This window comes from Gigantopelta aegis, chromosome 1, assembly GCF_016097555.1.
Source record: "Gigantopelta aegis isolate Gae_Host chromosome 1, Gae_host_genome, whole genome shotgun sequence".
Taxonomy (NCBI): Eukaryota; Metazoa; Mollusca; class Gastropoda; order Neomphalida; family Peltospiridae; genus Gigantopelta; species Gigantopelta aegis.
The window spans coordinates 23,124,656-23,140,608 of NC_054699.1; the positions used below are offsets into that span (position 1 = coordinate 23,124,656).

The 15,953-nt window shown below is 36.3% G+C and overlaps 1 protein-coding gene across 1 annotated transcript in view; it reads left to right on the plus strand.

Annotated features, from left to right (window-relative positions):
- Positions 1 to 12,105: 12,105 nt before the first annotated feature.
- Positions 12,106 to 15,953, plus strand: part of LOC121371290 — a 48,582-nt gene continuing 44,734 nt past the window's right edge. Inside the window, exon 1 of the mRNA XM_041497118.1 lies at positions 12,106 to 12,289. Coding sequence (XP_041353052.1) covers positions 12,255 to 12,289 — 35 coding nt within the window. The 5' untranslated portion in view covers positions 12,106 to 12,254. The remainder of the gene's footprint in view (positions 12,290 to 15,953) is intronic.

Below are 15,953 nucleotides of genomic sequence, written 5' to 3' on the forward strand. Positions count from 1 at the left end.
TATGCGTATACTCGAAATTTCCCTGGCCTCAAAAATGCTGCGAAATACTAAAAATACCACGGCAATCTACACAGCCTTGCTGATTGCCGTGGCTATTCATTGCTATTGTCATTGGTTAATTACTGTAGCAGGAAATATATACATGTAATGAACATATAATGATAATACTTAACTAAACATACTCTTACGTTGGTATAAAAAAAAAAACACAAGAAAAAACAAACAAACAAACAAACAAAAAACACACCCAATAATGTTACTGAACTCAGCATGCTGATAAAGGGACATGTAAATATAATAATCATAATATTACATAGCCAAATATTCTATTAACAGGAGGTATATACATACACTTACCAAGCACAACAATGTTATTTAACCCGACACACTATTACAGTGAGCATCGGTTATATACCAGGTTCGAAGGAAGGCCATTTGAGGTGGTGGCTGACTGGGTGTACAAGCTCGATCATTAGGGTAGTGTAAAGTATCCTCGCATTCTCTCCAAGAATTTGATCTCAAATAATAATGTACAATATGTGCCTTCCTAGCACCCTAAAACAAAATCCATTGTTCTGAACAATTTTAAATTGTTTAAAGCCATTTTCATTTATAAGGACAAAAAGGGAAACTGACTGCAGATTAAGAGAGGCTCACCCCCCCCCCCCCCCCCCCCCCCCCCTCGCCGCAGACGCACACATCCTACTTAAATGTAATTAACAAACACAGTAATGTTACTTACTTCAAAATAACAAACATGATAATATTACTTAACCCAACACACTGTTACTGTGTCACTAGTCTTTAAATAGTGGTTATATTCTTATAATTTACAAACACAATGCTATTATAACAAAATTATTATTATTATTATTAGTAGTAGTAGTAGTAGTAGTAGTAGTAGTAGTAGTAGTAGTAGTAGTAGTAGTAGTAGTAGTAGTAGTAGTAGTAGTAGTAGTTCAAGTCAGGTCATAGGGTTTAACGTGCACATTCAGAACAAGCTGTTGTAGCGCACGCCTGTCATGGGCACAGTAGCCGGCCTCGGCCGGCTCCTCCGTCCAGTACAGAAAGGTGGGGAGGGGAAAGGAGGGACCGCCTGCACTGGCAGGGAGCACCAGCAGTCCGATCAAGATCAATAGCAGGCGGGGGTGGGTGGTGGTGGTGCTATGGAATTTTGAATGGAGCATTTAATATGCCAAAGAGAAAAGGTGCGCGTTTTGTTTTGAGGAAATTTGGCGCAATTTTGAACGGTCGATCAAAAAGAAAAGAGTTCTGGAGCTATTATGGGTTTTGATCTTAGTAAGTCCAGAGTATCTCGTTAATTAGACCTCTGTGTTGCTGTGGTGTTTCCCTAGGTTGCCCATAGGGCCCTTAGAAATGGCCTGACCGCTTCTGGTCGTGGCATGACAACCCAGGGGTGACTCGTGCAATTGTGTAGTAGTAGTAGTAGTATTTAAATAGTGGTTATGTACATGCAATTCTAATATTATTTAATCAAACATACTAATTATTATTATTATTAACAACCGTTATATGAGTGTAATTAATAAACACCATTATTACCCATATTATGGTTAAAAAGATCTTGTCTTGATTGATATCAAAGAGTTATGTGCCATAACACCTCGACGTCATAAGATTAGCGCACTACGACCTTACCTGAACGTCAGTCAAACGCATTCGTTTATAAAACGATTATGGGTAATAATTAAGATATTGAACTCAATTGACAATTGAAAATTATTTCACTCGAGACATAAACATGATATGAAATGGGAGCTCATTTAATATATTATAATAATGTTATCAGTTCCTTGTTCCAGTAGATATAAAAATACATCACCTGCAGCCAAAATGCATTGGTGTTTGTTCATCTTCATTTGGAGCTTTGGCCTCAGCACCTTCCTTAGCTAACAATTTCTGGAAATACATAATCGTAGCCAGTAGGATGTAACATCTCGCGAAATGCGATTTTAAGCTACGCCCTTTTTCGTAAGCCACGCCCCCATGTCACAAAGGAGTCTAATGTTTCTGCGGGAAATAAACATAAATATGAACAAGTAGGCCTAATTCCCTACTATAGTGGTAAATTATGCCAAATATAGATCTGTTATTGTAACGACCATTTAATAAAATATTAAGTAATACAAATCAGTTTTATAACTGAGCGTTTTTCAATCTGTTTTTTTTCCCTTCTAATCTGTACTTCCGATGTTTTGACGTAGGCTACCTATGTAGTCCGATACACCTGCCGTCAACTCAGCAAGGGCGGGACGTAGCCCAGTGGTAAAACGCTCGCTTGATTTGCCGTCGGTCTAGGATCGATCCCCGTCGATGGGCCTATTGTGCTATTTCTCGCTCTAGCCAGTGTACCACGACTGGTATATCAAAGGCCGTGGTATGTGCTATCCTGTCTGTGGGATGGTGCATATAAAAGATCCCTTGCTACTAATGAAAACATGTAGCGGGTTTCATCTCTGTGTCAAAATGACCATATGTTTGACATCCAATAGCCGATGATTAATAAATCAATGTGCTCTAGTGGTGTCGTTAAACAAAACAAACTTCAACTCAGCAACTGAGTTTATGACAAATGTATCGGACTACAAACAACGCTGTATAGTTAATCGTTTGTAACCGTGATACAATATTAATAATACGTGAATAATATATCGCATAGTGAATGAAAAATTAATATATAATCGTGGGTTAATTCATTATCTATCACCTACAGGTAGGGTGAGGGAATGGGCTTAAATGACCTAACAACTGACCTAACAATGTGCTACATGTTATTTGGCTAATGTCAGGGCTTTAGATTGCACCAAAGCTGCACATGTACTATATATGCTGGGGGTAGTTTTTGCAAAAATTATCAACTACAGATTTCAATTTTATTTTGTAATGTTAATTTCAGCTAAATAAATGCCTTCTTATGCAGACACTGAATATTAAATAGGAATATGATGGATTAATCCATTATCTAAATGTTCAGGGTATATTTACAATTTGTTATTTGTAATTTTCATTTTCTGTTTTTGTAAAAGTGGGGCGGGACGTAGCCAAGTGGATTAAGCATTCGCTTGATGTGAGGTTGCTCTGGGATTAATCCCCGTCAGTGGACCCATTGGGCTATTTCTCGTTCCAGTTAGTGCTCCACAACTGGTGTAACAAAGGCCGTGGTATGTACTATCTTGTCTGTGGGACGGTGCATATAAAAAATCCCTTCCTGCTAATCGAAAAGGGTAGCCCATGAAGTGGCGACAGCGGGTTTCGTCTCTTTATGTATCTGTGTGGTCCTTAACCATATGTCTGATGCCATATAACCGTAAATAAAATGCATACCTGTCAATTCTCACGCATTTGGCGTGAGACTCACGCATTTATAACAAACATCACGCTCTCACGCAACGTTACTACAATCTCACGTTTTTCTAAAATAAAAATATTTTATAATTGTGGTTTATATTTAAGAGCTGAATGGAATTGTATACTGATTATGCAGGGTCTCTGAATTCGTTACCTATTAATAATAATACAGCATGTCGGTTCAATACCAACAATCACTCGCGGGTGCTACCGAGGATCGACTTGTATGGTTTAAATTAACCGTATTAATTAGTAAAAATTGCACTCGCTCGATTTTTTATTTTTAGATTTCCATTTTGGACTTAAACAAAGAACAACAAAAAACTTCGCCCTGAACAACCTGACCAAGAGCCTACAGTCCCTGGACCCCTACTTCTAACTTTCTCACGCCTGAGAATTGCCACAGGTTGACAGCTCTGAAAATGTGTTGAGTGCATCGTTAAATAAAACATTTCCTCCCTTCCTTTATTTTTGTAAAAATATACCGGGTATGTGAATAACCTTACTGTATGTTTCTTATCCATGCTAGGAATAGTTCTTAAGAATTTAATAGGCTGGATTTTAGAGTACTTTAACCACTGACGGCACAAGATCATCCACTGGGGGTACTTTTTCCTTAATATGGTATATTAATTTATGTATTTGTTAGCTATTGCATATTTCAGCTAAGTAAACACCTTCTTATGTACACACTAATAATTAAATATGTATATCCATTATCTAACTAATAAGGGTAGATTTTCAAATTATAAGAAATTATTATTTTGTATATTTTTATTATTATTATTTCTTAATACTTGTGAATAACCGTACTTTGTGTTTACTATCAGTGCTAGGGATACTTCTAGGAAAATGAGACACTTAAGATTTCAATAGGGTGGATTTTACGGTACCTAACTACAGAGGGTACAAGATCATCTACCGAGGGTACTTTTCCCAAAATGACCATATTATAAGAAATTATTAAAAAAACAACAACATTTATTTAATGGGTTTTTTTAAATATATGTGAATAACCTTATTGTATGATTACTATCAGTGCTAGGGATAGTTCTAGGGAAATGACTCTTAAGATTTCAATAGGGTGGATTTTATGGTACCTAACTACCGGGGTTACAAGATCATCCACAGAGCGTACTTTTCCCAAAATATGGTATATATTAATTTACTTATTTGTTAGCTAATATATATTTCAACTAAGTAAACACCTTCTTATATAGACACTAACAACTAAATAAGTATATGATGGATTAAACCATTATCTAAATGATCAGGGTAGGTTTTCATATTATAAGAAATTATTATTATTATTTTTTTATTATTATTATAATTAAAAAAATATATATATGTGAAAAGCCAAATGCCAATTTGGGTGCAAAGTGTGCACAATTTGGTGTACATCAATAATCTACCAGGTGCCACCCGGGCACCCTTGAAGAAAAATCTAAGATGGCGGCCAAAATGGTGGGCAAATCAGGAAAATGGTTATAGCTTGCTTATAAATTGACAGATAACAACAATTATTGCATCTACCCTATGGTTTTAGGAGCCAAGGAGAGCACTGATGCTATCAAAATTAAGATTTAAATAAATGGGCCATGTAAATACATGATGATCACCAATATGGTGGTCCAAATTGGAAATATGACAATAACGTCCTTATTATTCGGTACTAAAATGTAATTCTTGCATCTAACCCATGGTTTTCCTGCGTGAGTGCTCCGCAAGGCTCAATGGGTAGGTGTAAACCACTGGCACCGACCAGTGATCCATAACTGGTTCAACAAAGGCCATGGTTTGTGCTATCCGGCCTGTGGGAAGCGCAAATGAAAGATCCCTTGCTGCTAATCGGAAAGAGTAGCCCATGTAGTGGCGACAGCGAGTTTTCTCTCAAAATCTGTGTGGTCCTTAACCATATGTCTGACACCATATAATCGTAAATAAAATGTGTTGAGTGCGTCGTTAAATAAAACATTTCTTTCTAACCCATGGTTTTAGGGGTCATGGAGTACGATGAAAGTAGTTTATTTCTTCTATACAAGTTAATTTTAATTAATTCAAGATGCCAACCAATACAGGCAATGTACCTAAGGAGATGGAACTGATAAAAATAAAGTACCACTATATATTTGTAAATGAATAACACAGTAATTAAAAAAACCTTGTGGGTTTGAGACAGTCAATTAATAATAATAAAATAATTTGACAGATCTAAAGAAGAAGTTTGTTTTGTTTAACGACATCACTAGAGCTCATTGATTAATTAATCATCGGCTACTGGATGTCAAACATTTGGTAATTCTGACTCGTAGTCATCAGAGTTAACCGGCTACATTTTTCTTAATGCAGCAAGGGATCTTTTATATGGACTTTCCCACATACAGGAAAGCACATACCATGGACTTTGACCAGTTGAATGGATTGACAGATGCATTGTACATTATTTTACAGTGACCTTTTCTTGGCCAATTTTAAAACTCCAATAGAATGTAAGATCTCTGGTAGTGTTGTGCGTGGTGTAGTATGAATGATGTAATTTTGTTAATTTGTTAATATTATTTTAGGTGGCCTAGTACTTGCTTTTTATTCCCAGTGTTAAATTACATTATTGTAAAAAAAACCAACATAAAACAGACCAGCTAAAACTGAAATCCATTGCAAACTGGCAAGACTGCATCATGCTCACTAAACAAAACACACAGTACCCGAGAGAAACAAAAAGAACCAATAAAGGGTCATCTTAATATAGTATTTCATTATTACATGTAGGTCATCCTCTTTAAACCAACAAGACTTTTGTGTGACTGTTACTTTTAACAGTTCCATCGTCCTCGGTTCATTACTTAAATCTTCAATAAATTAAAATTAACAGGTATAGAAGAACTGAACTACTTTCACTGTGTTCATTAATCCCTAAAACTATGGGTTAAATGCAAGAATTACTTTTCTGTATCAAACAACAAGCAATTTATTGCCATTTTCTCCATTTGAACCACCATATTGGCAACCATCTTGTATTCAGGTGACCCATTTATGAAATCTTAATTATGATGGCACCAATGTCTTTCCTGGCTCCTAAAACCATGGGGTAGATATAAGAATTGTTGCTCTTTGTTCTCTGATTTAATTGGCCGCCATCTTGGATTTTTCAAATTTCTCAAGGATGGCACCCAGTGGATTATCGATGTGAACCCCCAACAGTGTCAAAATATATAGATAACAACTATGTGTCAACTTTTGCACACCCAAGTGGTAATTCTTAGAGACTATCATAAAGACAATGACCTTTATTCTTATAAACTGTAGGCTTACAGTGTAGAAAAGAATGAAACACACACACACACACACACACACACACACACACACATACATACATGCATATATATATATATATATATATATATATATATATATATATATAACATTGTTGTTGGGTTTTGTAATCCTGCGTTTTAATTTTTCGCTGAAACAATGAACGTCGGTCGTTTACTGAAGTTAGGTAACAGTATTTTCGAGCTCGTATCCAGTCTAATGCTATGCCTAACAATATCTCCCCCAGCTCATACCCAGTCTAATGCTACACTGGAGCAATAGCGAGGTAGCAATAGACTGGGAACCGCTAAGTCGCTATTGTTTTTATTGGATGTTTCCTCCCTTCAAATTTTATTTGAGATATTGATTCCACATAAGCAGGAAATTGATATAGGCAGGTTTATCATTAGTAATGTCAGAAACACTTATAGATTACTGCTAAATATTAATTTATGTCATTATTACGCAAAAAATAGATGCAGCAAATCTTTCTGCAGATTCTGTTTGATTGCCAATTTCACAAATTCGACGATTTCGATTGCGGCGTAGCAATAGACTGGGAACGAGAACAGTGTCGTCCAAGTTTGTTACGATGTTATTTATAAATTACATTTAAGTAGGATACTAAATTCTCAGGTGGGATACCAGATTTTGAAATGTTAGTATTCAACTGGGATACTGCCCAAAATATATATAGATATATGTATATGTATATGTTTATAGATAGATAGATAGATGCTATGATAGGTACTATATCAAATTAGTGGGCAACGGGTGGAGTGGTGCCATATTTTTCAAAATGGCCACAAGGAAGTTTTGAAATACATATCTTTGGACATAAATCCAAATCTAATCGACATATTCTGTTGTTTTAAATGTTTGACTATAGTTTATAAAAATAAGGAATTGCTTATAATAAATATTTAATGTTATTGGAAACTCAGACAGTATTTACATACTTAAAAGTTGGTATTCTGACATTAAAAGATGCAAACTCAATGTGCTCAGTCAGAAGAAAATGTGTTCAGTTATTTTTGTTAATGGTTTAACAATGTAAATTCTAATGTCCTGTCAAAAACAAAACAAAAAACATTTGCTGTCAAAGTGTTGCTTAAACATTTCACTACCTGTAATTCTGGGGTTTTTATATTTATACCATCTCCTATTAATGAGCCATACATTTGCAAATGCATTTGAAGAAATCAGTCAGCTCTCATAGTGAAGCCATTGATGCCTCTGGATGCCACTCATGTTTCGTTACCTTTCCCATTCCCCATTGTTTATAAGTGTCCGCTTGTTTAAAATAAAATACTGAGCTGTCCAACACTACCTTTGTGACAAGATCTTTACCGTTACCTAAAATTCCAGTTCCCTTACAGAAAATTTCATTAATTCTGCCTGCACACCTGCTGACTTGTTAATGGTATAATCCACAGTGCTTGCCACTCATTTAAGACTTTTGATTTTAGAACCTGCAGCCTGTCCTTATAACAGAACAGATGACCACTATTATTGCAAAATTCGTCATTTTGATATATGATCGCACAAGTACCTGTAGTGACAATTGCCAATGATTAATGTTGTTATAGGTGTTACAACTGTATTGATATATATATATATATATATATATATATATATATTTTATAAGATATTGAGAAAAATAGTTTGTGGATGGTGGCCATGTTGGATTTCAAGATGACAGCCATATATTCGATGTCACCATTGGATTTTTAGACCCTTGAAATGTCAGTCTAGGTGTTAAATCTGTATTGATATCTTTACTACTAAATGAGATATTGAGCAAAATAGCATGTGGACGGCGACCATCTTGGATTTCAAGATGGCAGCCACAATTTAACATTTCTGTCACCATTGGATTCCTAGTCCCCTAAAAAGTAGGTATAGGCATTTCAGCTATCTCGATATGTGTACTAGTTAAGGAGATATTAAACAAAACAGGTCCACAATGGTGGCCATCTTGGATTTCAAGATGGCAGCCATACGGGGTGCAATTTCCAGTGGGCCCTGGACTAAATATCCTTGTAATGAGTTACTCTAACCATGTGCCAATGTTCATGCTTTCGCGGAAAAGTGCACAATTGATCAACTAAGTCGCGCCACTACTACAATGGATAGTAGACATACAGTAAGGTTATTCACATATATTTGATTACAAAATATAAGCATTACATACAATTTAGACATATACATTGATCATTTAGATAATGGATTAATCTATCATATATAGTGTCTACATAAGAAGGTGTTTACTTAGCTGAAATATACATTAATGAACAAATATGTAAATTAATATAACATCTTTTGGGAAAAGTACCCTCGGTGGATGATAATGTACCCTCGGTAGTTGGGTACTGTAAAATCCACCTTATTGAAACCTTAAGTGTCTCATTTTCCTAGAACTATCCCTAGCACTGACAGTAAACATACCATAAGGTTATTCACATATATGTTTAAATAATAATAATAATAATAATAATAATTTCTTTTAATTTGGAAATGTACTCTGATCATTTAGATAATGGATTAATCCATCATATACATATTTAGTTGTTATGTCTACATTAGAAGGTGTTTACTTAGCTGAGATATACATTAGCCCACATATATGTAATGTAATATACAATGTTAAAGCAAAAGTACCCTCGGTGGATGATATCCATGTACCTTCGGTAGTTAGGTACAGTAAAAATCCACCCTTTTGAATCTCTCTTTCTGAAAACTCACTAGCTGACGACTCTCAGTGTCTACTATTTAGTATCTCCCCAGTCCTACTGGCGTCCCACTAAAATAAGAAAAACAAAGTTGGCCATTGTGTTTGTAGTTGACCTGGATAATGTAGATAAGCGAGCATTGCGAAACTCTAGCGATGTGGTCGTCCTTTTATGTACAAAACAGAACTTTATCATCTATTCTAAACGCTTAAATAATAAATAAAACATATACCAGGGACTGCAGCTTTAAACCGATTGACTATTTCGGGAACTGGTCAAAATAGTTTGCAAACGTTTAGTGAAAAACGGCTGTATTTGTATTTGTTGTTGTTTGTGTGTTGTTTAGTTAGTTTGGAGGTTTTGGGGGTTGTCTTTTCTCGCTCTCTCTCTCTCTCTCTCTCTCTCTCTCTCTCTCTCTCTCTCTCTCTCTCTCTCTCTCTCTCTCTCTCTCTCTCTCTCTCTCTCTCTCTCTCTGACACAAAGGTCGATTTTCTTATTTCGGCATAACGAAAGAAAGAAAGAAATGTTTTATTTAACGACGCACTCAACACATTTTTATTTACGGTTATATGACGTCAGACATATGGTTAAGGACCACACAGATATTGAGAGAGGAAACCCGCTGTCGCCACTTCATGGGCTACTCTTTTCGATTAGCAGCAAGTTTTTTTTTATATGCATCATCCCACAGACAGGATAGTACATACCACGGCCTTTGATATGTCAGTCGTGGCTGGAACGAGAAATAGCTCAATGGGCCCACCGATGGGAATCGTTCCAAGACTGACCGCGCATCGAGCTACGTCCCGCCCCTTCGGCATAACGAATAAGTACACCTATGAACAAACTTACCTTAGTATTGTGAAAAACCAAAAACTTATAGGTAAAATAGGTGTACATATTAATGAAATGAACAAAGGGGGCAAGTTTTGTTATGTTCTGTAATCCTGTAAAAATAGCTAGACAAAATAAAACGAACTAAAAAAATAATTTTATGTAAAATATTTAGGATAAAAAAGAGCGATTTTATGAGAGAGAAAAAATGAAGGAAAAGTGGAGAATAAAAAAATATATATTGTCGTCAACTCTTGATAGACTGGCTTTTACGCTAGACATTAAATCAACTGACTACTAGTATTTCGGGAACCCGGTCATCATAGTTTCAAAACGTTTATTAGTGAAAGACGGCTGGCTGAATGTAGACCTACTATTGCATTGAATAGTAGTTTTTTGTTTGTTGTGTGTGTTCAGGGCCGTAGCTAGGATTTTTTGTTGGGGGGGGGGGGGGGGCAAATGAGTAGTTAATAGTCTAAAACTCCTTAAACAGTTAAGAAGATAATTTTCTTTAAGTTTCTATAATGCTTTCCGGATTTTTTGGGGGGGCATAGCTCAGTTTCTGTGCCCCCCCCCCCCCCCCCCTCTTTTGACCTCTTTTGATTGTTGTTGTATTGGAGCGGGAATCTTTGACTACCATTTGGTAGGCAGCGATTGCGCAGAATGTATATACATTGGTCTATAACGGTTGGAGAGCGTTGATAACTGTCCAAATGTCCGTCTAGTTATTCTACTGTCAGAGTACTTGCCTACCACCTACTATACTCCCTTACTACTGACGGCCATTAGGTAGTGCTGTGGGTCAGATCAACTTTAGTAGCGGATGAGGTGGGTTGAGACTTGTATATTTTCTGAAGATCTGGAAATTGCGTGTTTTAGCACAGTACTCTAGAAACTGAACTAAAGAAATCGTTTATTTAACGACGCACTCAACACATTTTATTTACGGTTATATGGCGTCGGACATGTGGTGAAGGACCACGCAGATATTGAGGGAGGAAACCCGCTGTCGCCACTTTATGGGCTACTCTTTTCGATTAGCAGCAAGGGATCTTTTATATGCACCATCCCATAGACAGGATAGCACATACCACGGCTTTTGATGTACCAGTCGTGGTGCACTGGCTGGAGCGAGAAATAGCCCATTGGGCCCACTGACGGGGATCAATCCCAAACTGACCGCGCATCAATCGAGCGCTTTACAACTGGGCTACGTCCCGCCCACAGAAACTGAGCTATGCCTTCGCAGGATAAAACCGATATATAAAGCAGTAACCAGTTATTCCCTATTACTCTCTACAATTCAAACTATAATTTTTTTTATTGAACTCGTACCTTTTGGCCAAATATGGGTACATTTTGGTAAGGTACATTTTCATTTAGGTACGTTTTTGTTTAGATTTGTTTTTTTAAATCTGTTGAAAATTAATTGTAAAATAATGTGTACGAGTTTTAACTTGTATAAATAGTTTATGTTTTGACCAAAACATGAGTACGTTTTGGAATGGATACGTTTTACCCAAATTGGGTACCTATATTCGTTGGACCAGATACGTTTCGGTTTGGGTACGTTTTGACCAGCTCCCATAATGTTTATCAGTTTAGCGTATTACATATTAATAGGCTACGTTTTAACCGAAATATAAGTACGTTTTGTTAGGTACGTTTTGGCATGGGTACGTCTTGACAAAAATGTGTGTACGTCTTGACCAAAATTATTACATTTTAGTTCGGTACGTTTCAGTCTGGGTACATTTTGATAAAAATTACCCACGACAGGGGTCGCTGCGGACCCTGCACATCCGCTTATCAATCAGAGTTATTTTTAGTATGCAACTGGAAAAACCCATGACTCGTTAATATTAATTACATTGAAATGTTGCTCAAGTAGAATTGTTGTAAGAAGTATAAAATTAAGTATTGTAAGAAATAACAAAGATACAGTACAACTGGAAAACTGTGGAGCTTTATTTCGTCATTGTGATAATATATCTGAACATATATTTAATGAAGTTTTATTTGTTCACCAGTTCATATCAGGGGTAAGTTCAGCCAACCAATTGTCGCTAACGCTTGCTAGCCCCGCTTTTATGCGACATTTAAATCAATTGACTACTATAGTTCACCAAGGTAAACATCTACGGTCCGTTTTTTAACATTTTGACATTTATTGGACCGCACAGCAATAAACATCACAATAATAAATATAGTGCCGGAGACGTTTATCTTGATGAACTATTGACTACTAGTATTTCGGGAACAGGTCAAAATAGTTTCCAAACGTTTATTAGTGAAAGACGGCTGGCTGAACGCAGACCTACTATTGTATTGAATAGTAGTTTTTTGTGTGTTTGTTGTGTGTGTTTTGACGTAGCCCGAGTACTCTGACCGCAAGAGTTCTGGACAGACATCCAAATGTCCGTCTAGCTCTCTTACAGTCAGAGTACTCGGGCTAGTTTTGATGCAGTGAACGATTTTCTTATTTCGGCATAACAAATACCAGCCCGAGTACTCTGGCGTAGGCCTATTTAACTGGAACATTACTGAAAGGTGGTGCTGTCGGGTTTCTTCCTGTAGTGTATGTATTAGTGATTAATGTAAAAAAAAAACATTGTTATCAGGGAACTCGAAAATTATCGATGTGAAAGGTATTTAAAGGCACTCAACCACAGATTTAGTGGGTCTTATTTCTCTAAATATGGATTATAAATGATAATTACATTAATTTGTAATACCAAACCTTGCTATTGTATCACCCAAAACATTTTAATTGAACCACGATTGAGGGAATCCCATGACAACCTGTGAGCAGCTTCATTTTTAAAAATTGGAACTCTTTTATGAGGTGTCTAAAACGTACGACAAAACCAAGTATTGATGAGGCTATATATAAGACAGCCGTGTAAAGTACCTTTGAATTTAATATACAGTGCACGACCGCCGTGTATAGAGACTTTAAAATAATTTAAAATATATAATTTTTTGACCAAACCCCCCTCCCCCCCCCCCCAAAACCGGCGAATACGCTGAAATAAAATAAATAGTTGGAACATAAACTCACGATTTTTGTTTATTATTATTATTATTTGTTTTATTTCTTTATTTTTATTATTTTTATTATTGTGTGGGTTTTTGGGGGTTTTTTTTACGGAGCTATCGTACACAGGACCACTGCGGGCGCGTGTGCAGGAATTTTAGCAAAAGGGGGGTGGGGGGGGGGTCTAGACTGAGGTGAGCAACCTTCACAGGGGCTGACACGTTCCCCGGACAATTATCGGGGAAAAATAACGAAAACAAAATTTGCTTAAGCAGGGGATTGAGCAAGTGAGCGAGGGTTATGTTGTTCTTTAATTTGTTGTTTCTTTTTTGTTTGTGTGTTGTTGGGTGTTTTTTTTTTACTGAGTTCCGTACACAGTACCACTGCAGACGCGTGTGCAGGGATTTTAGCATGGGGAGGGGGGTCTACACGGAAGAGAGCGAAGTATACGGTGATGGGTCGAGACATGTTTCCCGAAAAATTTATAAAAAAAAACAAATTGCTTGTGCAAGGAATGGCGAACATCCAGAAATTATCTCCCCCTTAGAGGTCGCGTCGTCACTATACACCCTAAAGTCTCGCTGTAAACAGCTGTTCAGTAGTGTGATTTGAAGCCACTGGTCGTATAAAATTACTTGTCCACCTCTGTACAAACAGGAAAAGTGGTCATATTTTTTCAGACGATGATGCATTACACAAAGAATGTCTGGACTGCATAACGGATCTAGTATATGACAAAATACAACAACAAACAAAACAAACAGTGAATCGCTGAAAAACGAGGCGTGTGGATTTAAATTTTTTTAAATTATTTATATATTATTTGAATAAAATCTAGTTGAAATATTATATTTCTTCCTTTTATGTATGCTATGTGGACATTTGTTTATGTGTGTGTTTTGTTCACTGCTTTTTGGTGAGGGGGAGGGTTTAGGTGAGTTCGTCCTACCCCCCATGGCATTGATCATGTTTGTTGTCGATTATTTATTTTATTTATTTATTTATTTTTAATCAATAATTTCACAGACTGAAAGAAAAAATGTTTTAGAAACAACACTTTTTTTAAATTTATGTACAGGGCCAGCGGAGTGTATTTGAAAGTGGGGATGGGGTGGGGGTACTTATAGTGTGCTGTTTGTTAAAAGGTTGTGTGTGTGAGAGAGACAGAGACCGAGAGAGAGAGAGTGTGTATACATGTATTTGAGGGCCCTAACCTGTTGGTGGGGGTTCGAAGGCATGCTCACCCAGAATAACTTTAAATATCAGATGTTGACATAGGGCCTATGGCATCTCCAGACTTTTGAGAACAGTAACAGGAAAAAAGAGGAGACCATGGCCCTATCGGCCCTCACCTCTTCCACAGCCCCTAATACACAATTTGAAGAAGAAAAAAATAATAGTTTGAGACATGCAAATAGCATACATACAATATAAACAGAATAGTGAGATGTGGAGTGCCCATTGAGGTGTAAAAACAATTGTTTCTTGAAACCAACCCTAAAAAAAAAAGGCTTACCCTGATTATTTTCCCCCATTTTTTTAAAGTTAAAAATAGTACAGATATAGTTTGTTTTTGCGGGGGGGGGGGGGGGGGTTAAAGTTTAGACTGGCCCTACCTAATATTTTTTAGTCATGTTCCCAGAAATTTGTTTAGGTACAAGGCAGAATAAAATTTTCTTTTCTTCATTTGTTAAACTCTACATTTGATTATTCCTTTGTTAATCTATCTATAGGGGGCCTATTAGTTGGGTATCTCTTTTGTAAGCTGTAATATGTATGTAGGATGCATTTTTTTTATATACTAAGCATATCTGAAATTACTGACAAAAACACTACCAAAGGATGCTGTGATGGTGGTGTAAACAAATAACTCCAATGAAAGTGAAAATGCTGAAATTAAAGTAATTGGTAGAAGTAGACTGTGTGGTGGCCATGGGTTTACCTGCTTGGTGAGTCAGTATCTATGCCAAGTGTCAAAACCATGGGTCAAAATTATGAAGGCTGTTTTTCTGAAACACAGATGTTTAACACCAAATTTAAAATGTGCTGAGATGTAAAAAAAAATATCAATTTCTTTTCATTATTGGTTATTCTAAAGAGACTGCGGAGCTTGTTTTGCAATGTGAGATTTGATTAAATACTTGAGGCATAACAGAACAAACTGTTTTGTTTTTGCTACTGACCCAAAAACAAACTAACCATAACAAAATACTTTTTTTTTTTTTCTTTTCTGTTTTTTTGAGAGGGGGGGGGGGGGGTGTCTCTTTTTATTCTTTGTCTTTTTTTTATTATTATTGCCTAACTGGACTATTTTGGACAAATGTAGCAAAATCCCAACATTTTATTCTCCATTGACTGTTTAAGCCTATAACAGTTTATAATACTTTTACTTTTTGGGGGAGTATGTTGACTACATTGTGATAAATTCTAGCATGGCATTGAAAAAACCCACACTGTTGGACTGAAAATATAAATACCAGATAGGTATTGTTTATGTACAGTTTATACATTGAAGATGAAACAAGCCATGTGTGAATACTGCATGTAATGCATCTCTTGAAATTAATGTAATGAGTGTTAATTGGTGTTGTACCTATATTCACTTTAAACTATTAGTAAACCATAAGTGTACTTTTATATATAGTCATAATTATTTCTTGCTGCATCTG